Raw genomic sequence first — 26,936 nt, 5'->3', positions numbered from 1 at the left:
GAATCTTTTGAAAGCAGGATTGGGTCCTGAATGGAGTTACTTTCCAGATTTGGGTGGAAGAAGCATGAAATTGTCACCATCTAACAATGTTGTGAGTCATGATGGTATAAAGTCCACGACACCTCCCTCCTCTCCCTGTATGGAATGGTGCTGAGTGCAGCCACCACTGTGAGGATGTTGCACAATCCCTTCTACTGTAATACTGGGTAGATATTGACTTTGCACTTTGCATTCACCACTTTCTTCCTTCTCCTTGCGAGACGTGCATGCAGAGGCCAAGATGAAAATTGAGTTTGCTCCGCGGTCTGTGCCGCTTCAGAGAAGGCTTCAGACAGCAGCAGTGGCTCAATGGGTCTGCAGCTTCCTGGGTCTAGGTAAGAGACATCTCTCTTTCCTTTTTCTCAGAAGCCAGAGAAGCTTTCCATAGAACTGCAGTATGGTTTGGGTTGGAAGGGACATTAAAGATCATCCAGTTACAATTCCCTACATTTTTATGCAGCACTCCGATATGGATTTGTTTTGGCTCCTCTCCCATTTGGCCTCAAAACACTCTCACAACATACATGAATCATAAGCACATTTTGCAAGGAAAACAAGAACGCCCCAGCCTGAACCTTGTGAACCCACCAGGAAGAAGCTGTGCATGATTATAAAATAATTTAGGATGTGAGAGGCCACTAAAACTCCCCTTTAAATTGTCACCTGAGGTGTTGTCATATTCTCTTGTCCCTGGTGATAGATGTTAGGCATGGGAGGGATTGGTGCCAGGACATGTCCTGCAAAGCAGAGGGAGTGCCTGGAAGAGCCAGAGTAAATGGAGCTTTCCTGCATCTCCCTGGGGCAGTGGTGTGGAGCTGAACACTCTACACAGAGGGAGCTGCAAGTGTGGTCTGGCTCTGGCTTTGGAGATGCAGTCTCACCTACCTTTAGCCCAGGGCATCTCCATTCCTATAAAATGGAGGCAAAAGGCTCCTAAGAAGATGTGGGGCTCCTACCTGATTGTATTCCTCATTCTCACCTAATTCCAGCTTTTGTCAGTTATCTCCTGGGAGCAATGGGATGAGCTGCCATCCCCTTCCTCTGACTCTTGTCAGTGATTACCAGGGAGTTAGGTGCCTGCCTTTGTGATGGCTACCGCTGTAGGGTGTGTTTTCCCCAAATAAACCCACGGTGCACTCCTCGAAGGTCTTGCCCTGAGCTTTGCCGTGCTGTTCTCACAATGCCACAGCATGATTTCCTAAAAGAATTGGTGGATATGTGTGTACTGGGTGTGGGGGAGAATGTGTACAGACAGCATGTGATGAGATGTCAGCTGGTGGTGTGAGAAAAGAAGCCAGTCCACCTTTGTTATCAGATCCTGCAGAGATAGAAACATCTGCTCACATGGTCATTGCCAGTCATCTTGCTCTTCATGCCATCACAAAATGCAGGAGAAGCTATCAGAAATGTCCCTGGATGGTCTCCATTAGCTTAGGTTTGACTGAAAGGTGCCCTGGCTTCATGTGAGGAAGCCAGGAGAAGAAGGTTTATCAGGTACCCTATTAATCAGCTTCCAAAACATCCTGGTTATCGTGGCACAGGGGGTGTTTGACAAGGAACCACTGCTTGGGGCTCTGCTCAAAGTCAGTGGTGATTTTGGGGGCTACAAAATACTGGTCTTGCTCTGGTTTGTACCACCCCATGGTGCCTTTAGCATGATCATACAATGACAGAGTCGTTTGGGTTGACAGAGACCTTAAAGATCATCCTGTTGCACCCCCTGCCACGGGCAAGGACACCTTCCACTGGACTGGGTTGCTCCGAGTCCCATCCAACATGGCCTTGAACAGGGCCCCAGGAATGGAGCAGCCACAACTTTTTTGAGCAATCTGTGCCAGCATTTTTGGCTTCTTCTCAGCACCTGATCAGAGCAGGGTGGCACTAAGGAAGTGTATGGCTTATGGCTAATACATGGGGATATTTACAGGTCTTACGCAGCATCTAAACCAGGGTGGGATTTTCTGCTTTTCTTGCTCTGTAGGTTTAGAGTTTTCGTGGTTTAAGCTGTTGCACTGCTTGGTGTTAGAAATGAGAAATAGAATTATTGTGCTTGAGGAATGATACTGTAGCAGGAGTATTGGTGACTCTGCTTTTGTAGCCCTGGGAACAGACATTTCACTTTTTACAGATGCCCTTGCACATTCTAGAAGGTCATTTTTCCAAGAAAACCCAAACAGTTTGAGGAAAAGACACATCAGCAAATTGACATGCAGAAAAAGTCACTGTCTGGTGGAGGGCATCAGGTGCTGATGGAAATGGCACACATGCTGTTTTGGATAGCATGCACAGGGAAATGATGATGGGAGACACAGATGCACATTATCAGTGGAGTGGAAAAACTGCCTGGGGACATTTACAGCCCATCAGGCTGGAATATTGCAATGTTTCCTAGTTTTATGGAAATAAAAATATCAGAGGTAGGTTATCAATGCAAAATGTCTGGGGCCATTTACAGCCCATCAGGAGCCAAGCTGAAAGGTAACATCACAGAGCTTCCCATTGTTACGCCAGTTGTGAATCTCAGATGGGATGTGTGTAAAGCTCCTCCTTTGCTGTGGCAAGACAGCTGCTGACTAGCCCAAAACACAGCAGATCTTTGTACACAAACATGTCCAGAACTACACCTGCACAGAAAGCCCCGGCTGTGCTTCAGACTCCCACTCAGTTTCTGAGATGGGCCCTTCCAAAATCTGCTACAGACCTGAGCCTGAATTGGCCACCTTTGCACCAGTATCTGATGGACCAGAGGACTGGGCAATACTGGTCCAGACACCCTGCCTTTAGCTCTTTGAATGCTTCTTGGTGGAGGATTGGCTCATGCTGTGTCAGGAAAATTACTCCACAAACACCAGAGGTTTATGTCCAAAAAGGAGACAGGGGAGTCCTGTAACTTTATTCGAATAAAGGGAGAGGCCATGGGACATTTCCCCTGGGGTCTCTCAAATTTTTAAAGGACACAGCCTCCTTTTTATCCTAATTTCCTGGGCACATTTCCCTCTCTCTTTCCCCATTGGCTGAGGTACTTGAGAGGTACAGACTTCCTGAAATGCCTGATACTTAAGACACCCTTCTAATGTATTCTCCCCAGGCCCTTTTTTTTTTTCCCTTGTATCAATCAGTGGAATTTCTAAGGAATTTATGATTTTCCCATTGTTTCTTTCACCTCTCAGTATCCAATTTAATTTGTCAGCAGACCTACAGTTTATTTGTAAAGACAAATCTATCTCATTCCATTCATCAATCAGTGGAATCTTTCCCATTGTTTCTTTTAGCTCTCAGCATGGATGCAGTTGGGGCTTATGGAGCTTCAACAATGTTTTCCAATAAAACAATTTGTACTTGAGGTTTTTCCCTTCTTGGTATTGGGAGCAAGCTGGCACTTGACTTTCCAGAGAAGGAGATAACTTCTAGAGCCAGCAGAATGACAGCAAATGGCCGGGAGGGAGGAATCCTCTGCAGTTGTAGGAGCTACTTGCAAACACAAACACAGGCTCTACCTTCTGCAGGGAAATGCAGTTTGCTCTGAATGAGGATGAGACCCAAACCCACTCCTCATCCCATGGCTGACCTTCAAGAGCTTATTGCCTTTCCCGGGAAGAACTTGATTTGTTGTTTGGGGTTTTTTGTGTGTTTTTGCCAGTTTTTGTTTGTTTGTTTGTTTGAGGTTTTGCATGTTTTGTTTGGTTTGATTTGTTTTGGGGTTTGGTTTGGGTTTCTTTTGGTGATACAATCTGAAACCAAAAGCAGTTAAGAAATGCTCTCTAAGAGGTGCATTAGAAAGGTGATAACAAAACCTTATGAAGCAATTCCAGCTGGTTTGGTTCATTTTACAAAGTTTCTTTAAGCCTGGAACTTTCCAACCAAAATATCCCAGTTTAACAACTGCATAAGCTAGATGCTAAGAGATACCCTTATTTTCATCCCATCAGCTGCCAAACACCCCTTGTTGCACTGTTATAATCCTCAGGCACGGTGCTCAGACTTTCTGTGGGCAGGATTTAGCTGTCGGCTGCTCCTTTCTTTGGGAGACAGGCTTGTGCTTCTGCTGCCAGAAGAGGGCTTCTGAAACACCCATCTGGCCGCTGCACTGCCCTTTGGCCAGAGATCCCAGCAGCCCTGACTGCAGGCAGCTGTTGCCATGGCTGTGCAAATGCATCCCCTGAGAAGCCAAGCACTGTGGGAGGGACTCATTTATCCCTGCAGGATGCTGGGTGAGGGCAGCAGCTTGGCCCCAGTGCCGGCAAGGAGCTCTGCTCCAGCATCCCTTGCAACAGGCAGGCATTGTCCATACTGCCGGTTTTCTTGAGGATGCTCCTGACAAAAGCATGGAGACAAAAGGTTCTATTTATTTCAGAGGCTGATAGCTGCTGGAGGAGGAGTGCAAGTTGTAAGAATGGGTTGCAGGGCATGGAGTGGGGACCCTATTGCCCTCCCAGTACATGATCTGACTACTGACCAGTGCCTCCTTGTAATGCAGTGGAACCAGGCTACTGCAGAAAACTGAAATCAGCAGGCTTCCTTATGCCTCTCTCATTCCCACTCTCCACTGGGCATGGACACCCATCCAGACACACCATGCAGAGCTATGAGTGCAGAGCTGAACCATGGCAAACAAACCCAGTGCAGGGCCAATAGATCTGGGCATGCTGCCTCTGCAGACCCAGCACACCACACCCAGACTTTGAACCTTGGAGTCATCAGGGTTGGCTCAAAGGGCATGTGGTACCAGCATGATCAGCTGGTACTTTCCTGGCAGCTGAATGTAGTCCACAGCCTGCCCACATCGGCCGTGCCCAAGGGTGCACTATCTGTGTAGGTGGCCACAATCAGGGACTCCAGGCTGGCACTGAGGACCTCAGCAATGTGCATCTTGGAAGCATTCAAGGCCAGTTTGGATGGGACTTTGAACAAACTGTTTTAGTGGGAGGTATCCCTGCCCATGGCAGGGCAGTTGGAACTGGATGGTCTTTAAGATCCCTCTAACCCAACGCATTCTGTGATTCTGCAGTGATCTTGCAAGCCCTGCTGGCAAGTGCAGTATGAATCTGACTCACTTTCGGGCTGCTGTGATAAAAATCTCTTTCTGTGGGCTGCAGTTTTCTCTATTTCAGGCTGAATGAACAAATTTTGGGTTAGGAGCACTTTGATGGGACATGGTCCCTGCTTAGACTTAGCCAGAGAAGGTCTCCATGTGCTTTGAAACCCGTGGCTCCTTTGGAATCCATGGCTTACTTGGAGCCCATGGCATATTTGTGCTCTCCGTGATAGGGCCATTTTCTTGTCCAGAGAGGGATTTACAGCTCACAGCAAAACTCAGGATAAGAGACCCACCACTTTGTTTGTGCTTCTTTGAAGCAAAGAAGCTATCAGCTTCTTTGAAGGAATCCAGCCCAGGAAATTGACCTGTGGGAAAACAAACAAACAAACAAGCAAACCATCAAATACACATGGACGTGTCTTTGCTGAGTCTCATACAGTCATGGAGATGTGAGATGCTGGGTTCTAGACCATGAAATGTTGCTGCACCCCTGCTCAACAGGTGCACTGCAGAGTCTAGGACCATCCTATGAATGCATCATCCAGAGCCAAACCTCACTATGGACAACTATAGAGAAACCTTCCTGAATCTGGAGTCATCAGAAAGCGCAAGATGTAGGGTCTGCATATCGCATTCCTTCTTGCCAGGAACCCTTTGGTTTTAGTTTTGGTTTGAAGTAGTCTCCACTTTCCAGGACAGTGTAGACAGTGCAGCAGCTAATCTCAGCCCAGAATTACCTATTTTCAGATGACAGAACTGATGCATCTTTAGTGACTTGCATGATGCCCTTAACCCTGCTCTTACAGCCCTTGTCTGCCTTGAAGGAGCTCTGTGTAAGGGCTTAAGCCACTTTATAGCAATTTAGCGTATGCCATTGGGCTATAGCACCCATAAATAGAGTCCAGATGTCAGCAATGGGGAGATGGGGAAGACTGATGGGGTGATCAGAATCCAAATTTGTGGTGGGACACAAATGCTAATATACTATTTTAGGGGACCGTAGTAATGATTACTACAATGATTAGGTTAAAATCACATGCACAAACTTATGCAAATCACAACATCTCTTGCTTGCAGAGTTTAATGAGATTTTCTTTTTCCGTTAAAGCCGTTTGATTTAATCTTCTTGCAGTCTAGGTCTAATTTTCAAAGTTCCCTTTAGCTTTTGCCAAGGCATCCTGTTATCAAATCTCTTAGGTTAACCAGGTCCAAAGTCCATTATCTGTCTTGTGCCTCCCAACATCCCAACATCTCCCCCTTTCCTTTCAACCAAAACCACTCCTTTGATGACCTTAATTAATCTATGCACAGAATGAAAGGTATCATGATTAATACAACTATTATCAAAATTATCACATACATACCTATCCTAAAAAGAATCTTTTAGCTTAAAAACTCCAACCCTAAAAGGCTCAGGCTTGATCTATATAAACTAAAACATTCCTGATGGCAGCCGCAAGGGCAGAGGCATTACTGGATTTAGGAAGGCTGCCAGAAGTATAATTTGCAGCCAAAGGTTTGATTCTTTTACATGGGGTGATAGAGAGAAACATTTTTAGACTGATTCCTATCTGTGCATTTAATATCAACACTAAAATCCAGTTTCACAGAACCCAAAAACTCTAATTCTTGGGGTTCCAAGAGTGTTTCAGGATGGTAAGGGATCAAATTTGATGTGATTTGATTTGCTTTCAAAATTTTTTGTGTAAATATTAGTGTTAAGTTCTGGAGGAGCTATATCCAGACCTGCAGAAGGAGGAGATGAGGATCATGTCTGTTTGCAACCTCAAGCCTGTTTGCAACTCAGACCTGCCCATTTCTTCTGAGCAGTGGGACCAGTGATGGTGGACTTAGTCTGAAGACCTGACATGACTTTTGGAACACACTAATGGAGCTCTGTGGAAAATTTCCGGCCACTGGTGGCTCACAAAGTGTTGGTGTCCAAACAGTGGTATGGAGTTGTTCCTCCTCACCAAATTACAGACCATAAATAATCAGGTGCCTGCCTAAGGCTGGAATTTGTTTGGATGCAGATATAACTGTACATTTTCTGGAGACTTCCTGTCTCTTTGGTGCCATACACAGTAACTTTCAGACTGACAGTCCATTCTCAGACAGCAATGGGCCCCTTTCCCACAGAGCACCAAATGTTTCAAAAGGACAAAAAAATCCCAAATCTTGAAATTGAGTGAAGGTTACTGAGTGCAAATTTTGCTCTGGGGAAAACAAAAATTGAATTGCAAATGAATTGAGGAAGAAATTAATAATTATATAATTGTGAGATAAAGTGCGGATTTGATCCAGAACTACTCCTTCACTTTGCAGAATGTACTTTGAGCTTTGCACAGTATGATAAAAGGAGAATTAGGCACTGTAGTTTCACAGCAGACCTGATGACCAGGCTCCTAGGTATAGTAAAATTGTGTTTGTTTATCATGTGGACCCTGGAGCTGCAGCTCATGGTCTAAGCAGTTTTTGAGAGTTACAAAGTCTGTGTCTGTGGCATTTGAAAATGAAGCATAGCAGCAGGTTGAGGGAGGGATTCTCTTGCTCCATTCCACTTTTCTGAGACTCCAGTTGGAGCAGGTCCAGAGGAGGCCTTGGAGATGCTTCAAGGGCTGGAGCCCCTCTCTTCTGGAGTCAGGCTGGGAGAGCTGGAGGTGCTCAGCCTGGAGAAGGGAAGGCTCCCGGCAGACCTTAGAGACTCTTCCAGTGCTAAAGGGCCTCCAAGGGAGCTGGAGAGGGATTTTGGACAAGGGCCTGGAGGGATAGGACAAGGGGGAATAGCTTCCTACTGCCAGAGGGCAAGGGTTAGATGGGATATTAGGAAGAAATTCTTGGCTGTGATGGTGGTGAGGCCTGGCACATGTTGCTCAGAGAAACTGTGACTGCCACATCCTTGGAAGTGTCCAAGGCCAGATTTGAGGGGACTTTAATGATTCCATTAAAAGTGTGGCACCAGGTGTAAGCAGTGGTTCTTTCTGACCTGCATGATGCATTACAGGGTAGACCTGCTGCTTTGCCAAGAGCAGCAGTTTTTTTCCCACTGCAAAATTCTTAGTGCCTACCCAGGGTGCTTGCTGCAGTGTCTCTACTTATAGGAAAACATGCAATCCCATTTCAGCTTTAAAGGGATTTAGGATCCTGTTAGATTATTGCACTTTTTTTTCCCCATAGGAATTACTGGTACCATCATGACAGTGTTCTAAAAAAGAGCAAGGATTGGCTTATCACAATAAAAAATGCTACACACATGATCTACTGATTTATCTTGAAGTGAAAGCAAACAGGAGGTATATGAAGGTCTTAGATGAGAGCATCCTATTCCATGTCTCTGACAGGCCTTCACTGAGAGGAGGTGGAGAGAGTAGGTATCAGGTGACTCGCAAAGGTGGAAAAGATGTCTAAGTGCCTGAGGGTGTGGATGCATCTATATCACAGCTGAAGCTGAAGCTGAGCAGGGCATCTCCATCCTCATATCTTCCAGCTCTGCGTGGAAGATCTGAAATGAAGACCCAAAGTAGAACAAAGTATACAAAACATTATGTAATCCATGAGCTGGGGGAGGCAAAGGACTTGGATGAATCTTTGGGTTGTCTTCAGCTCAGTCTTTCCCTTCAAAAGCAACACCAAGGGTTCCAGAGGGACAGATGGAGAGGACAGATGGAGAGGACACAGCTCTTCTCAGGTGCACATCTGCTTTGCCAGGTGGCAGCTTGGTGGCCATCATCACTTTCCAGTATCTGCAGACACACAGTGTTGGGCTTGCATGGGAATTTGTGTACCAAGTGATGTTGGTTTGCACAAATGCTTTTGTTCTCTTGTTTCTATGCCAAAACACAGGGTACAAGGGAGGTGGGAGGTAGAGGTCAAACCTGGCACTAACTGGACAAAGTCCCAAGTCATGGAAGTCATAGAGAACAAAATAGAGCATTCTTATAAAATCCAGTATGACACCAAATTGAAAGAACTGAAAATCCTGTGGAATCCAAGATTAGAAGTGGAGGAAAGGGTCCAAAATCAATAATAAAAAACTCACTAAAGAGTAAAATCTTATCTATGGGTATATATCATGGACACAATTAAAATGGGGAATCATTAGCTCAAGATAAAGCTGTTTGGGACTGTACAGACTGGACATAGGACCATTTTTGCTGCCATTGCAAAATATCAGATGTCATCAGGGAGTATTAACAGGAGTTTTGGGGTAAAACAAGGCTATTATCGTTGCAGAGATCAGTCTGATTTCAAGGAAAAGCAAGACAGCAAAGGGATAGAGAGCTGATCCATGAGAACGCTGTGAATGGAGTGAGATTCATCAGCCTTTTGGGAAGAGAGGGACATGGTGGCCTTTGGAGAAATTGGTGGTTGCTACAAGGGAGGTGCTTGGTGTCTTTTCAGGTTCCTGGGGCAGATAGAAAAGAAACCACCTCTGCATCAGAGGTGCCTTCACACTGATAAATTCAGCAGCAAGCCCAGTGGAGGCTCCATCCCAGGACCATGCCTCTCCAAATGAACCATTCCTCCCAAAGCCCACCTAATCCAACTATCAAGTCACTGCTGGCTTTTCTTTCAGCACAGTGCTCTACTGCTGTCTTCATCGCCCTCTTCTTCACTCGTTTTTGGCTGGTCAGTGCCCTCTATGCTGCCTGGTGGTTCATAGACAGGGAGAAACCCAGCAAGGGTGGGCGGCGGATCCACGTCTTCCGGAACTGCATCGTTTGGAGGTACATGAGGGACTATTTCCCCGTCACAGTAAGTGCCACTGGTCCATTGGCTCTTCAGTGTTCCAGGGACCAGCTTTTTCCTTGGAGTCTGGGTACAGTCTGGGGCCAGCAGTCATGGCATGGGGTGCTGGGAGCTTGGTGTTGAAGGTTATAGCCTTCCCAGCTCCCAGATTACTCAAAGACACAGTAACAAGTGGGGATTACCATTTTTACCAACCACATGCTTCAATCACCTGGCTTTTCCATACCTATTTAATCTTGCTGCATTCCAGCTGCTAGGGAAATCTCACATTTGTTTTCCATGTCTATATTGCAACATTCCTCCCCTTCAGGTTGCTCAGAATTTACCCAGTGGGCGTAGGGCAAGTTTTAACCAAAATCCAAGAGATCCTGGGTGGTCTGCAATGTCAGTATCCCATTCTGCTGAGGAGGGGGATGGATGGGTAAAGCTGGGGGCACACTGGGCAGTCTCAGAGAGCTGCTGTTCTCTTGAGAGGCACTTCTGTGACATTCCCTGATTTACTTAATGCATGTGGCTGGCCTTTGCCCTTACTCTTTTATCTGGTGTCCCCTTGGCATGGTATGGATGCATGGAGCAGCAGCAAGTCCTGCCTCAGAGCCATCACAAGTTGGTACAAATCTGAGCAATGCAGGAGAAGAGCTCATGGGTTGTGCAAGGAAGAGAGCTTCAAGGACAGACCAGACAATGGAAATTTCTAAGATAATTCCTTTAGGAATACATTGCCTGTTGAGAGAACTCAGATGGGATGCACCCAGCTGGTCAGAGATCACCTGGAGTTACAAGCTGAGTGCTGCAGTCCAGGATAAAGAAGTTGGGAGCCCAAAAAGCCAAAGAACACACCAACCTAAAGGAAAAAATAAGAACCCAGCCTGAGAGTCCATCCTGCATGGAGTAGGGCCTGGGATAAGGATTAGGGGGAGCCAGAGCAAAGTGAGGACTAGAGACGACATGCCCATCAGCTTTGCTGCTCAAGCAGAAATAACCCTCTTTTCTGTTCTCATAAGATCACACCTGGAATACTGTGCACTGTTCTGGAGCCCCCATCATAAGAAGGTTAAATGGCACTTCTGGGCAAGTCCAGAGGAGGCCACAAAGCCAGTGAGGGGACTGGAGCACCTGCCATATGGAGACAGCTGACAAAGTTGGGGCTGTTTATCCTGGAGAATGTTGTGATGATACCACACTGCACCTTCCAGTATCTGAAGGGGCCCTACAGGGAAGATGGAAGATGGAGAGACACTTCTCATCAGGAACTATAGTGATGAAAAGGGGGAATAGTTTCAGACTGTAAGGGGGTAGATTTAGATGGGATATCAGGAAAAAATTCTTGGCTGTGAGGGTGGTGAGGCCATGGTACAGGTTGCCCAGAGAAGTTTTGGCTTCCCCATCCCTGAAAGTGTCCAGGGCCAGGCTGGAGGGGGCTTGGAGCAACCCATACTAGTGGAAGGTGTCCATTCCCATGGCAGGGAGTGGAATTTTAAGGTCCCTTTGATGCTGAAATCAGCCAGAAAATAAACTTTCTAATGCAATTTGAAGTGTTAGAAAGCAGGCATTCTTTATCTGTGCAGGACACATTGCAAGGATGTCTTGTTTAATCCAATGTGTGTGGTGAGGCTTTACAACATTATAATCATACATATTCATTAAAGTGTGTCTCCTACCTAATACATGAACATCACCTTTCCTAGAACTAATTTGCATGCAACTTCCTCCTACTGGAAATCATTTTATGATCCCGGAAGGTCCTCTAAAGGATCTCTGGTGGTCCTGTTCAGTGAATATTTCAATTTTAAACGTGACCTTCCTTGAACTTTTTCTTTGGGCATGTGCTGTTGCTTCTTGTTACCTAACTTGCAAAAAAAAATCACTGTAGCCCTCTTTATCTGTTCTTCCACTGGTAAGCAACATTTACCATCCAGTGTGCATACCTTTACATCCTTTTATCTTTGTTTGTAGTTAGTCTTTAAGCTCTATTCAGCAACTTCTGAGGAACTGAAAATTTCTATTCTCTATGTTATTTATCACATTGCAACCCAAACCATAAAGTAATTAAATTATTCATGTGACTGCAGTATATATTCTGTAAATTATTTATGGCTGTAAGCCACCACTTGTGAAGTGTTGGACCAACCTCTCTGCTGAAATTTAGCTGCCAGCTCAGCCCAGCAATGACCCTTCTCCTGTTCCTTTCTAAAGAACATGGAACCCCACTCCTGAATGCTTCACTGTGTTCCGTGTCTGTCCTTTCTGGAGGGAGGACCACTAACACCGGTAGAGGGAGCATGGTATGGGGTTTGGCTGCAGCTCCCTGGGTGAGGGCCCAGAGGGCTCCATGGAGCCTTCCTCCCCACTTCTGGGGAGAAAACAGAGGAAGTAACACAAAAGGACAGCAGAAAAATTTAAAAGAGATTTAATATAGAGAGCATCATAGCCAAGCAATCACGTAATACTGTTTCTCAAAAATATTTTCTCAGTCACAGAATTATGGAATCACGAAACGCTTTGGGTTGGAAGAGACCTCAATGATCATGCAATTCTAACTAACATGGGCAGGGACACCTTCCACTAGACCAGGTTGCTCCAAACCCTGATCAACTTGGTCTTGAAAACTTCAGGCATGGGGCAGCCACAGCTTCTCTGGGCAACCTGTGCCAGGGCTTCAGCATCCTCACAGACAAGAATTTCTGCCCAGTATCCCATCTAACCCTGTTCTCCGTCAGTGAGAAGCCATTTCCCATTGTTCTGTTCCTCCAGGCCCCAAAATCCCTCTCCAGCTCTCTTTGAGCCCCTTTAGCACGGGGCTAAAGCCATTGGCAGGGACTCTAAGGTCTCACCTTTTCTTCCTCAGGCTGAACAACCTCACTTGCCCAAAGTCCCAGCATAAGGGACACAAGGAAGCGACATCTGGGGACACAGACTGGTTTGATATCCAGGACTCTGGACTGCACTTAGGTGTAGACAGAGTTTGTTAAGCCCTGGAGAATTAGGCATTCTGGGAAGATTAAGTATGACTCCTAATCCTACCAGATCCCAGCAGCAAACTTAGCATGGTCAAGTGTTTGGAGACAGCAAGTGCTGCCTGCTGTCTTATTTTAGGAAACAGCTTTAAACATTGCTTTTAAGGGATCCCTGTGCATGTTTGCTGTCGTGGAAGCAAAGAGAGGTTGGGATGAGCATCTGTTTTCTGGGCAGTGTGAATTTGCAGTGTGCTGCAGTACATGGAGCATGCCAGTGCTGAGCTGAGCCAGGCCACTGCAGTGTGTGTGCATGGCACGCCTCCTGCTGATACCACCCCTGCACAAGTATCACTTTGGTGCTGGATTTATCCCCCTTGGAACTGACTGCAATTTAATTAATGATTTGAGAATCAGAGATAGGCAGGACCCGAATGAGCTTGAGTGTTTTGAAAAGTGGGATGAGTGAGAAATCGTCAGGGTCCAATGCATTGCCCAGGGAAGTATTTCTGCTTAATTTCCCTGCATTTTAAACATATTCTAATCTGTTTATTTATTTATTTTTAAATATACCCTCATTATAGTCCTTCAAATGGCCTGGAATTGTTTCAAAATCATGTAGATGTGGCACTTGGGACCATGGTTAAGTGGTACCTTGGACCTTGGCAGTGCTGAGGTAATGGTTGGACTTGATGGTCTCAGAGAGCTTTTATATCCTAAATGAATCTATGATTCTTCAATTCCAAGACATGACCAAGCTCAGCTGCATTATAATGTTGTGGAAAATATACCAAAAGGTCTAACTAGAGTATGTCTGACCAGATAACCTGTGATGCCTGTTGTGTTGATGTTGCCTACAGAGTGATTTTGGATGCTGTGGACTCCTTTGTCAATGCTATGTTCAAAAAGCAGTCAGAAATCTGTCTGCTGCTGCCCAAACTCTATCTCCATTTTCATAATCCCTTCCTCATCATTTATCAGTGAGTCTTTACAATGAAGGATACACACAGCTTAAGAGAAAAAACAAATTCTGTCCCCATGCCAAGTGAATGGACATCACTGCTTTTTCTCCCCAGCCCCATCCTGTCATCCCTCTTACATCCAGGGTGCTTTGGTAACCCCAGATGTGGAAGGTGAAATGGAGAAAGTGTAAGTATAAGCTTGACAATATCTATTTTTACCACGGTCCTCAAACAGAAGTCACCGTCTTGCTGACTGAAAATTGGGGTTGGATGCATGCCTTAGGCAAGACATCTCACCCTTGGATCACACGACTTGGGCTATGAGTCTGTTCCAGCAAATTAAAGTCTCAGATAATTTTGAGGACTGTTGTGGTTATTTAGGTTTCTCAGTGAATTTCTTCCCTTTGTTATCAGGGAGACCCTGGAAGAGGTAGGGGGTGGCTTTTTGGGTGAATTGTTAGCAATCAAGACACACAAGGAAGTCTCCTGGCATTCCAGTGGAGTTTTTGTGGGGATGGGGAGTTTTTGGCTGGGGACGTGGGCTTTTCCGTTCAGCATTTTTCGGGAGTTGTGGCGTGATGCCGCCCACCACAAGCTGTGATCTGGGACCCGACACTTGCTACGAGTGGGTCCAACCTTCCTGCCCTCCTTCCATGAGGGCATTGAGGGACTTTGTGTCCTCGGCTCCAGGACTTTGCTACGCTGCAATTCGGCACTACGGTCAAATCTGCCTGCTTCCTCTGCTTCTGCCAGCTGCTCCTTGGTAGTGCTGACACCGAACGCTGCCCCTGAGTTTGCAAAAGGAGCAATTTCCTTCCTTCCCTCCCTCCCGGCGGCGGCTCAGGGGATCATGGCTCCCTCTCTCGGCCTCTCTGGAGCGGGCACTGAACTGTTACTCCTTTTTCTACTTTTTTTTTTTCCTGCCTGAAAGCCATGTAATTTTCAAATTACAGTAATTTGGAAAGAGGGGTGTTTTCTTCCCATTCCAGAAGGTTCCCACCTACCTTGGCAGACATTTGTCTTTTAAATCAAGAGAGGGTCATATTTTGTTTTCTACTACTGTCATCACTCAGAGCACCCCAGTAGGGATAATCATGCCAGCTTTATTCAGGGCAGCCTGGAAAGAACATGCTGTACAGGGAAGGTCCCTGTGGTCTTTGCCACGCTGTTTTCTCCTTGATATTTCTTACCGGCCTTGGGGTTATATCTAAGTGCCAGGTGGACCTTGTTGTTCTCAGAAACCTCGGTCATTGTGCTTGTGGTCTTGCTGGTGTTACTGGTTTTTGTTAGCATAACTGAAATGAGTTACTGGAGAATTCGTTAAACCCTTGAAGCTTTGGGAAGTAATTTGGGAAGACTTCATCCCATGATTCATTCATCCTCATCATGGTGTTAATAAATGAATACTCCAATTTAACAATTAAGGAAATTTATTAAATTATCAAGAGTATAAACTTGGAAAAAGCCACAAGCGAATTGACTCTGAGCCAGGTGATCAGGGTCGGGGAGACTTAGGACTTGGTCTCTATTGCACCATGATCCCTGTGGGTCTCCAAAATGTCATTTCAAAGGGGTCTGTTTTATACAGTCTTTGGGGCTCTGGAAGGGGGCTCTTCTTTAGCATATTTTAGCGTATTATCATAGTTTTTCTTTCTTGCTGCTGCGTTTCCCGGAACCGGTGGATAATTCCTGGAATCCTGTCAGGTGAAAACTTCCTGGTATGAACTTCTGATGATGCCTATCAAATGCCTCCTGCTGGGATCTTGTCAGATGGAAAGAAATCCCTTGAAATATACATCCTGGTAGACAGTGTCCTCCTCATGTTTGAATCTCCATTCTTTATTTGCCAGACACTGGCTCGGTACATAAGATGCTGTGGTTTTAATTTCCTTTAGCACAAATTATTGTATAACATATATTACAATGGCACAAATGCTGACAGAGGTTATTTGTGTGTGTTGCAATTCTCGGGAATTACAAGGCACTGTAGAGAGGACAGTTCCAGTCTATGTGAATGAATCCTTGCCAGGAATGTTTCTTTTCTTTTCACAGAAGAGTGGTACTATTTGTAACTGAGGACTTGTGCCATGGCCCATGACATCAAATACGATTTCTGGTTTCCAGCGGTCTTGACTGTTCCCTTTGCTTCCTTCTGTTGGCTGGAAGAGGGATTGTCAGGGAAAAAGAAAAGCATGGCCGAACGGCCCAAAGCCCCCATGCTATCCTTTTCTGAGGAACTTCTCTGTCCCATGTGTTGGCCCTCTCTTTTCTGTTCTGGAGTATCCTTAAGAGGGGTGTCATAGTTTGACATGGGAGGAATTTGGGGACAGTCTGTTGAATCACTGAGAAGCTGGACACACCTCTGTGAAAAACATATGTTAAAGACCAAAGAAACCCAGGAACTTTCTCTTTCTTTCCTGGCTGGCAAGAAGGGGCACGCCCCAGGCCCGCCGGGCGCCATCCCGGGCCGGGCCGGCCCTGCAGCGGGGCTGGGCCCCCTTTCCCCGTTCTGCCCGCTGGCTCCCCATCTTCCCACATCGGCTCCCGGGCAGGGAGAGAGGGGTGCTCCGGGGCTGGATGGAGCCGGCCTTGCTAACATCTGGCTGCTGGCAACACACCCACCTCAGCCCGGGTCCCAGCCGATCCCGCCGGGTCCCGGGAGCAGCCCCGGGACAGTGCTGGGATTTTATCCCATAGGAGTTGTCTGCAACCATTGGGCAGGGGGAAGGAGAATCCCCCTGTTATAAATGACAAGCTTGACTAGGCAATATTCAAGCAGCAATCAATTTATTAATTAATATGGTAAAGTATGAGCAATACAGTACTGGGTACAGTGGGGGAAGTTTCCCCTGCAACTGCACACTGATAGTTGAGGCTTACAGGTATTTGTAGGGGTACTCATAAGCTTTCTCAGCAGTTTCTATTCCAAATTTTTACATCACAATTCTATACACTACTGTGATTTAGTTTTCTCAGGATGTATCACAGAAAGGAGTATTCCAGATGGTGGTGGTCCGGTTTCCAAAAGAAGGAAGAAGTATCCCAGCTTGTGAGGTCCAGCTCTCCAGATGTGGGTCCACCTTTTGATTGCAAGGACTATAAATCTCATAACACTGATGTCCAGCTTCCCTTGGTCGAAAGTATTAGTCCTTGAGTTGATGTTCATCTTCCTTTCTCAAGCTGTTTTTCACTGTTATAGTCTCAGATGGGAGGGATGAGGAGATGCCTTGGTCTTGGGGCTGAAATCCTCTTGTAAGACTCTTGGGAAAAAGACTCTTTTTCCCTATAATGCATGAAACTATAGGGAGATGAAGGGTTCAAACTGATATTGGGCAAAGGCCTCCATGCTAAAGCAAGCAGATGTGAAAGTAGTTGTGATCCCATGAGAAGTCTGAACAGAGAGATAAGAGTATTCTGGTGCCCCCAGGAAAAGAAGATCTCTGTTCTCAGGAATGAAGATTATTTTAGAGATAGATAATGAGAACTTTTGCCTTTGAACAGCTCATCTTTAAACAGTACCCCATAAGTCGACATGGCCCATAAACACGGCTGTGGGAAGGCTTATGGCAATGGGAAGGACTTCATAATGGCAGATTTCCCCGGGTGGCTGCTATTGGTGAGGAAATTGAGAGCCACAAGAGGACTATTTTCTTCCCTCTTGGGGAAAAGTCTCCATAACCTTAACAAGAGGGGCTTCTCTCCCTAAGTGAACTGAAGAAAGACTATTCTAGAGGTGGTAAACTGGCAGGAAATTTTAGGTTTTGTTTCTTTACATTGTCAGTGGGAAAGAAAAGGTTGTGGGGGAGGAAAAGTGTTCTGAAGGGCTTGTTTTGATTCTTCCTACCTTTTTGCTTTTAGTTACTTTTAATAAAATTTTCTGTATACCCTTTTGAAGTTTTGAGCCTGCTTTGCCTTTCTCCTAATCCTGTCTCACAGCAGGAAATGAGTGCACTGGTGATTGGCCAGCACTGAATCTGCCACACTCATCAGTACATTGATTGGGGAAATCTCAAAATTGGAGAAATCTGAAATTGGTGAACCGAAACCACTACAAGGGGGGCAATGGCTGAGACCCATTGGAAGACTGTGTCCCACCATTTGCACTGCTAATCCACTGGATAAAGTAAGCCCTACAAGAGGAAGGGAGGACTTGAGCATTTTGGAGCTTCCAGCTTTGGGAGTGAGGGTAGTGAAGTCCTATCCAAACTCAATTTAAATCCACCTGGCTGGTCAGGTTCTCCAATATTTGCTGCAAAAGCAGCTCTGACCTGACACTGTGGCACCAGGAGAAAACCCCAGGGCTCAAAGATCTTGCTGTTTCCAACTGTGCCTCTCAAACTCTCACCATTGCTGAGACCTGAAACCCATCCTCCTCAGCAGCTGCTGGCAGTAATCAGATACTTGCCCTTCCTTTGGTCTCCCATCCAGACACCCTTGGGTGGGTGACCTGCTTCTTCTCAGTTTGGCACTTCTGAGTGCCAAAGGACAGACACACAATCTGTCCTTCTTCAGATCTGGTTTGGTTTCTGGATATCTTTGTTGGGCTTCTTCTTACAGACAAACTGGCTGCATGTTCCATCCTGCAAGAGATGATTTTGGGAGGTGTCTGTGGAGAGCTGCAGACATGAGGATTTGTTTAGTACAAAGTTGAGAGGTTTATCCTACTTAAGAGCATATTACTGACTATGACATCCATGGAAACAGAGTTTGGGACCAGAGAAGGATAGAAAAGCAACTCAGTTTGGGAGACATTAAATGAAGAAGCCAGGATCTCCTATTTGGGATGTTAATGTGGATATGGCAGCTGGGGACATGGATTAGTGGTAGTTTTGGCAGTGCTGGGGGAGCATTTGGACTCCATGATCTTAGAGGGCTTTTCCATCCTAAACAATTTTATTTATTAGGAAGGCCAAGATCACCCCACACCTGGGAACCAGAAGGCTTCCTGACACTTTTGAGAATGAATCATTACTGCTGTCAGCAGCCAAGGCATCAGCCAGCATCCTGACCATGCCAAAGGGAATCTCAAGGAAGTCAACAAACCCATGGCTCAGCTTGGAGAGCACAACCCTGAGCTGCTAACAGCTGCTTCCAGACCACAGGTCATACACATTAACTTGGCATTCCTCAGACACCTCTGAGATGAGAAACTGCTCTTATTTCACCAGAAAACCCCTGGATTTTGTCATGCTCATGCACACACCAGCTTGGTTGGACTCTTAAGTACTTTGACAATTATTAAATGTTCAGTTCACTCATAAAGGCTGGAATGGTGAACGCCATCCAGAGGGTGTAGAAAAGACAACTCATTTGAGGCAGGATGGAGGACAGGCCCACTCCTTGGCACCTCAAACCCAGTTCCATTAGGCAGTTCGGATCGACAGCAGGAGGGGGAGGCTGTGCAGAGTCACATTATTAACCTTCCTGGAAGTTTGGGAATGGAGACTGACCTCTGCCAGGTGGAGGGGGAAGGAGTGAGACAGTGGGAACAATCCAGAAGGGAAGATGGAGTTTCTGTGTTGAAGAGTTTCCAGAGGGAAAAGGGTAGTGTAGAGTGTAGACCTACGGTATCTAGAGACTTTGACTAAGTCTCTCCTCTGCTACAGATTTCCTTCTTGGTCTTGTACAAGCTCTCTGGTTTCTCTGTGAGTTTTGGCCAAATCATCCAGATGTGAGCAGGCTCTGTGACAAAACAAGGACCTTCTTTCCTCAGGGGACAGCACTTGCAGAAACATTACCCTGATTCACCAAAACTCGAGGGACTTAGCTGCTACCCTCCAGCTGCCCATGGCTTAGAGCAGGGCGTCACAAATCACAGATTCAAAGACTGGGTGACATTGGAAGAGAACTCTAGAGGTCAACATGCCCAACTCACTGCTCAGCCAGAGCCAGTTGCCCAGGACCATGTCTTACCACAGAATCACAAAATGGTTTGGGTTGGAAGAGGCCTTAAAATTGATCCTTGTTGGAACAAGGACACCTTCCACTAGACCAGGTTGCTCTAAGCCCCATCCACCCTGGCCATGAACACCTCCAGGAATGGGGAAGCCACAGCTTCTCTGGGCAACCTGTGCCAGGGCCTCACTATTCTTATCATAAAAAGTTTCTTCCTCATAGCTAGTTTTAATCATCCCTCTCTTAGTTTAAAACCACTCTCCCTTGTCTTATCACTCCAAGCACTATCCTTTGTTCTTTCCTTTCCTGTCCTCCCTCCTCTTTCATTGGGATGAGCACTGAGACAGCAGCTGGATGTTTCTTAGGGAGTGTTTTTACAGATGTGTGGTGTCTTAGCACAGGCAAACTATCCCATAAGGCAATTTGACCGCTCAGTGGCTGCCCTCTTGCATCACCCTTCCCCTTCAGAGCCAGAACTGTAGCAGTTTCTAACACGCCTGGACATCTTGCTTCCCTGCTTATAAATTGCTTGGAGATGAAGCGTTGTTTGGAAGCTGAGGATGAATGCAGGAAACATTGATGCAAGCTGAGATTACTCAAAAAAGAGCAAGTGGTGGGCACTTAGTGATTCAGCCATCTGCCTCTCTTCCTGCCTAGAGACCTCTGCACCTGGGCAGTAGTGGGACTTGGTTTGTCCATTCCCCTCATTAGAAGCAGCTTGAATGGGCTCGTGTACAGTCAACAGTGCTTGCAGACAGGTGGAAAATGAGTCACGATGGAAGAAAGTAAAATGTACTCTCATGATTAACCTGCAGTTCTGGCAGCTTCTAGGAAAATACATGCACCATTAACTGCACCCTGAGTGCAGATGGAATCAGGGTACTTGGAGGGGTGACACTTAAATGCATAGGGCTTTGGTTGTTCTTGAGCACAAATGCCTTTGAGTTGTCTGGAAAGGCATGGTGGCTCTGTGATAACAGAATCACAGAATTGTTCAGGTTGGAAAAGTCCTCTAAGACCATTGAGTCCAACTGTTCCCCAGCACTATTGCAAATGCCACTTAATCATGTCCCCAAGTGCCACATCTACATATTTTTGAACAGTTTCAGGGATTGTGGTCCCACCACTTCCCTAGTCATCTTGTTTCAATGTCTGACCACCCTTTCAGTGATGAAATGATGTGATGACTAACCTTGGAAAGATTCATCCTTCCCTGCTGCTGTGAGTGTCCTCAGCATCCACAGAAATGGTGCAGAGATTCCAGCATTCAGTTTTGCCTGCTTCTGCCTGGGCTATGCACATGCTGGCTGGTGTTGGCATGGCAAGGTCTTCTTGGTGCCAGAGCTGGAGGGTGGGTTTGTCACACCAGCTCCTCTCCCCTGGGCAGTCCATAACAAGTGCAATGGAGATCAAATTCCAGTTGTCCCTTATCTCCCTTTAACCTCCCATCTTGTTCTGTGGCACCCATTCTCCCTTGTAGTATATCCCAGGCTTGAATATCACTTTCAGATTGGCTGAGAATTTTAACAAGCTGCTTAGCCATCCCTCAAGGGCTGGCCATGAGCTGCACTGTATCTGCAATCCATGCTGCCCATCCCTAAAATGCTGGGTATGGGAATTCTCTGTTCCCTCTTGCCAAAGCTGCAGCAGCCTTGGGCAGACATGCACTGCTCTTTGATGGACCTGGGCACCCAACACAGGCACAAACAAACATCTGGCATCCTTCAAGCTTTCCTCAGTGGTAAGGAAACCATCAGCTTCTCTGTTAGATGTCTGGGAATTAGATTTCATTTTACCATGTGTGAAAACACCCTGGAATCACCTGGCACATGCTTCAGGACAGGATAAACCTTTGATCCCCACGAAGTTGTTGGGTGAGATACATGCTTGTGCTGTGTAGTAGGTCTGCCAGAGTGATTATGTATTCCCTCTGTTGTTCTGGTTGTGGGATCAAGAGGTACTGTGTGGAAGAAATCACCCTTTTCTTGCTTTCCCCCCCATATTGGAAAATCTATTGGAGGACATTTAAACAAAATTGGTTCCCAATAGCACCTAGACCAGTTCAAGGCAACATAATGAACTGTGCCATTAGAAAAGTCATTTTAGGCCAATGAGTAGTAGGAGATGGAAATATGGGAAATTAAATATATCTCAGTGAAAAATGAAGGAGTTGTTCCAGTTAACCTTTTCCAATAGAAACACATGTTGGGTGCAAGACACTCCCCTCCATTAATACCTTATCTGCTCTTCATAGCCAGTGTTCCACCCTGCTGAGGTTACAGCACTAACTCCGACCACATTTTGGCTTCATCTCTGTGTCTAGTTGGTGAAGACAGCAGAGCTGGACCCTCGGCAGAACTACCTGGTGGGATTTCATCCCCACGGAGTCCTGGCAGCTGGAGCCTTTATCAATTTCTGCACAGAGGCATCTGGCTTTTCCACACTCTTCCCAGGCATCACCCCCCACCTGATGATGCTTTCCCTGTGGTTTCGCTTCCCGTTCTTCAGGGACTATGTGATGAGTGGAGGTAAGGAGCATGGGACAATGGCCAGCAGTAATATGTGTGGGTGCTTTTTTGAGGAACATAGAGAGAAAATGCATGGGGACTGGGAGTCAAGGATCTGTTTTCCCTCACCTGGGGCCAATTGAATCCCATTCATGGACACAGCTGTTCGAGATAGCAACCCAAAACCTCTGAAGTTAAAAATTGCCCTCCTTGCTGTTATCTCTGTTGTTCAACTCCATAAATGGTCTCTGTGCTCAGGGCATCACTGTGCAGGTGCTGTGGAACAGCAAAATGTGGAGCAAATTGTGAACAGAAATGCTGAGAGCTGCAGGCCAGGATGTTCCTGTATTTTTTCCATAAAAATTATATTCAGGCTTGAAACTGTGAGGAAAAAAATGGTTTTTCTGAAGCAGGAAGCTTCCAGGGAAGCAGCATCCAGGGACAGAGGATGAAAATAGTAGCTCATGGTGCTGCAACGGAATGTGGCAGGGGGGAAGATGTAGTGAAAAGGAATAGGAAAAGGGACAGGTGAAAATTAAACTGAGAGAGGTGAAAGGGAGTTTTGAGAGATTTTTGGACACCGGCAGGATGACCTCCATCTCTCAGCAGTGGGCTTGGCAATGGTCACTTCTCCAGCTGAATGTGGGCAGAATTCAATAGGCTAAACACAGGCATCCAGTTCAATCTGATGTACCCCAGGGCATCCATTACCCTGTTTTCCTCATAAACTCTGGCTCCTGCTGCCAGAGTATTTACATGGAGAGTGAGAAGTCCAAACAGTGAGATATATGAGACACTTATGACCCAGGTGAAGGAAGGTTTAGTCACTGTAATGTTGGAGTTGGGTGCATAACTAATTTTTAGGTCAATTGAATCCATTTCACAATGAGGTTTTAATGTGCAAATTATTTCAGCCCCTGAAACAAGGATGTTTTTTAATTAAAAAAAATATTGTCAAAACAATGTTGCTTTCTTATTTCTGAGTTAAAGATTTCTATTTTATTCAAGTAAGCAACACCAGAAGACCAAATACCTTCATCAAATTCCACTTTCAAGTAGCACCATCCACTGAAACCTGTGTGTGTTTTGACCTAAAGCAAATGTTTCTCTGACATCAGAATTATTCAGAATTGGACACAGTCTCACTTAACAACAAATTGAAACAGATTTTTTTTAGGACTCAAGTGCAGCTAGTTCCGCACTCATTTTTTTTCCTAAATTTTTCCCTCACTTCTCACTTCTGAGCCAGACAGCAGATAGATAATTGTGTACTCACCCAGCAGAGCTGTGTGCACATCTAGCACCTTTAAAGGGAGTTGACCTGAGGTTTTCAGCTCTGAAAATAAAATTGTTAAAATTCCAGAGACGGAATATGGGGGGAAAAAGGTGCAGAGCAAACCACAGACAGGTGGGTTTTACTTTTAATTTCTCTCTGCTCTCCAGGCCTCATCCCCTCTGACAAGGAGAGTGCATCCTATGTGCTGCAGAAGCCAGAGGGTGGGAACTTGCTGGCCATCATTGTTGGTGGGGCACAGGAGGCTCTGGATGCCCGTCCAGGATCCTTCACCTTGCTGCTGAAGAACAGGAAGGGATTTGTGCGCCTGGCCATCCAGAATGGGTGAGGAAGGGGGTGGGGTCCAGGCTGCTGAGGGGGGGTGCTCGGCTCTGTGGCCGGTCAATGGGGTGTTTCTGTTTTGGAGAAGAATGAAGGGGGTTTGGAATGGGCTTTGCTAATCATGACACCCTATTGGTTTTGATTCCCTGCAGCACCCCTCTGATCCCTGCCTTTTCCTTTGGGGAGAATGATGTCTTTGACCAGGTGAAGAATCCCCAGGGCTCCTGGCTGCGGAAGATTCAGCATTGTCTCCAGCAGATCATGGGCATCTCCCTTCCCCTCTTCCATGCACGAGGCATCTTCCAGTACAGCTTTGGGGTGATACCCTACCGGCGGCCCATCTGCACCGTGGGTGAGTCAATCCACAGAGCTCTGACATCGTGCCAGACACACTCAGGCTGGCCAAACTGGGGAAACAGGGACAGTCCCTGGGTTGTGTCATCCTCCTGCCCGGCTGGAGCCTCATGCCAGAGAGCACAAGCAGTGGTAGGCTAGAAATGTGCTGTAAAGCAGCGTTCCAAACTGTTCATGTGTCTCACTGTTTTGGCAGTCTGGTTTGATGTCATGACAGATCCCAGCCCATCTGGGCTGTGCTGTGAAAAGCCCCAGAGCAAATGTGGCCAAGCTCATCGCTCCTTTGAGATGCAGACAATCCCAACACCACAACACGGTGACCAAAAACACTGCAGTAGGGTTGAATGAAACATCTGCCAAGGCAGTTTTACAAACACAAGTAGGACCAGCAGGTCAAGGGAGAGGATTCTGCTCCTCTTCCCCACTCAGGTGAGAACCCCTGATGCAGTGCTGCCTCCAGTTCTAGGGAAAGAACATTAGAAGGATGGGGAGCTGCTGGAAACCACGGAGATGCTCCAAAGGCTTGGAACATCTGGGAGACAGGCTGGGAGAGCTGGGGATGTTCAGCCTGCAGAAGAGAAGGCTCTGAGGAGACCTTAGAGCCCCTGCCAGTGCCTAAAGGGCCTCCAAGAAAGGGGGAACTCTAAGGGCAAATTTGAAAGGAATTTGAAGGGGGATTTTGGAAAAAGGCATGGAGTAACTGGATGGCAGGGTTAAATGGATATTGAGAAGAAATTCTTGGCTGTGAGGCCCTGGCACAGGTTGCCCAGAGAAGCTGTGGCTGCCCCTCTTCTCTGGAAGTGTTCAAGGGCCGCTGGGACAGGGCTTAGAGCAACCTGGTCTAGTGGAGAGTGTCCCTATTCAAGGTAGGGGGGGGTGGAATGAGATGATCTTTATGTCCCTCCCAAACCAAACCATTCTGTGATTCTCCAAACACTCAAGCAGTTTGCAGCTTTGCCCACTGTCCTGTGCAGGCACATCTGCAAATCCAAACCTATTTGCATGTGAGGAAGATGAACCGTTTTGACCAGAGACCATGTCCATGGGAGACCAAATTTCAAGAAAATCTTTGGTTTTGAATAATTTTTCCAATATCTCCATGCTTGGTCCACCAGTGTGGCTGATGCTTTGTGAATTAATTTAATTTAAAATGCTGTTTGGAATAGTTAGAGCTTACACCACTGATTAAGTTTGACAATGAGCAATTACTTCTAATTGTATTAGAACCTGTTTGGATTGTCTCAATGGTTTTATGAGCTGTGTAGTATCACATGGGCTCTTCACTAATTGGATGAAGAATAGCCTTATAACGTGTTGAAACCCTCCGTCACTTGACAAAAACAATTTGAGTAAGAGACCAGAGCAAAAGTACCTCATGGATCTTCACTCTCCCCTGCTCCTGGTAGCTCTGGGAGATGGAAAGGCTCTTCTGAAGGTAGGAATCAAAATAACTAGATTTGCTGTTGAATAAAATGTGATTTTTAAAAGATAAGTACTTGGTTCCTAATAAAAATCAGATGTTTCACAGAATCTGAGCAAAGTGGAAGCACCTTCAATGGAAGTGTATTTAAATAGTGTGGGGCTCCCCTGTTCCTCACTTTCCCCATTTGCAATGCAGATTCCCAGGGCCACGTGGAAACAACTTGGAAAACCCAACCCAAATATTATCCTGTCTTTACATTGTGTTTATCTGCAGCACATCTGAGATGTGAGAAGCAGCTCTTGTGACTTCATTGGGATACAGCACTTCTGATTTCAAAAGGCTGCACAGAGGGTCTTTGACATTAGCCAACTTTGCAGATGGGTAAACTGAGGCAAGGACCAGTGTCATCCTGGAGAGCTTGGTCAGGACCTGAGCCACCATCCCTCATTGGTTGTGCCAGCTCCCAGGCTCCAGGAAATACCTGGTCGTAGTGACCTGTCCATCCTGGATAGGCTGACCTCAGCTCTGTGCTAGGGTGAGCAAAGTGTTCGGAGATGCCTGACACTGGCTCTTCCTAACTCCTGTACTTCTTTTCCAGTTGGGAAGCCAATTCCAGTGCAGAAGAAGCACAAACCCTCTGAGGAAGAAGTTGATCAACTCCATGAAAAATACCTAAATGAGTTGTCCGAGCTCTTTGAGAAGCACAAAGCTAAATACAACATCCCAGAAGATAGCCACCTGGAATTTATATAGAGTGCCTGAAGCTTGATCCATGGGGATCAAGCTCCAAGTTTCCCTCTTCTCTGGAACTACTTCACAACCTCAACACAGTAACAGTTAACACACAGTCTCTATAGTGTAGGGAAAAGAGCTTGATTTTCCCAGTATTTGCATGGGTGTAGAGCCAGTTTTTTTCTTTTTTTTTTTTTCTCCATGTAGAAGACATAAAAGATATAAAAGAGAAGAAAAAAAAATCTCATCTGTGGACAGCACAATTGAAACTCCTCAGCACAAAAATAACAATTCCAGTCCGGCATGGATGCCACTTTATACAGATATTTCCAGGCAGTTCTGAATTATTGAAATTATTTCCTTTGCATTATTTTCATTTTGAAATGGGACAATAAGCCATATTTGTGATGAAGGCATATGGTTTTTAAAATACAATTCATCTAGATCAATAAATGAACATTGGTTTTTTGGTGCTCTTCATGTTTTTAATTGCTTTGGGCTCTTTTCTCACCACCTGAAGCAGAGTTTATCAGAAAGGTCCAGCATGATGCCAAGCCCCCTCAGCAGCATGATGCCATAGCCCACTCGTGCAAAAGAAATTAAATAAATTCCATTAGAAATGTGCATTGGAACTATAGAATATTTCTAATTATTATAAAGAAACCAGG

At 45.9% G+C, this 26,936-nt stretch overlaps 1 protein-coding gene across 1 annotated transcript; it reads left to right on the top strand.

Annotated features, from left to right (window-relative positions):
• Window positions 1-280: 280 nt before the first annotated feature.
• On the top strand, window positions 281-26,289 carry MOGAT2 (monoacylglycerol O-acyltransferase 2). Its single transcript, XM_036386576.1, has 6 exons — window positions 281-374; window positions 9,654-9,832; window positions 21,961-22,165; window positions 23,588-23,762; window positions 23,912-24,111; window positions 26,135-26,289. The coding sequence occupies exons 1-6, from the start codon at window positions 281-283 to the stop codon at window positions 26,287-26,289; spliced, it is 1,008 nt and encodes a 335-aa protein (XP_036242469.1).
• The last annotated feature ends 647 nt before the right edge of the window (window positions 26,290-26,936 follow it).

Source organism: Molothrus ater, chromosome 2 (assembly GCF_012460135.2).
Source record: "Molothrus ater isolate BHLD 08-10-18 breed brown headed cowbird chromosome 2, BPBGC_Mater_1.1, whole genome shotgun sequence".
NCBI classification, from domain to species: domain Eukaryota; kingdom Metazoa; phylum Chordata; class Aves; order Passeriformes; family Icteridae; genus Molothrus; species Molothrus ater.
Note: the sequence above shows the minus strand (reverse complement) of the source record. Positions and strands in the feature narration are given on the sequence as shown.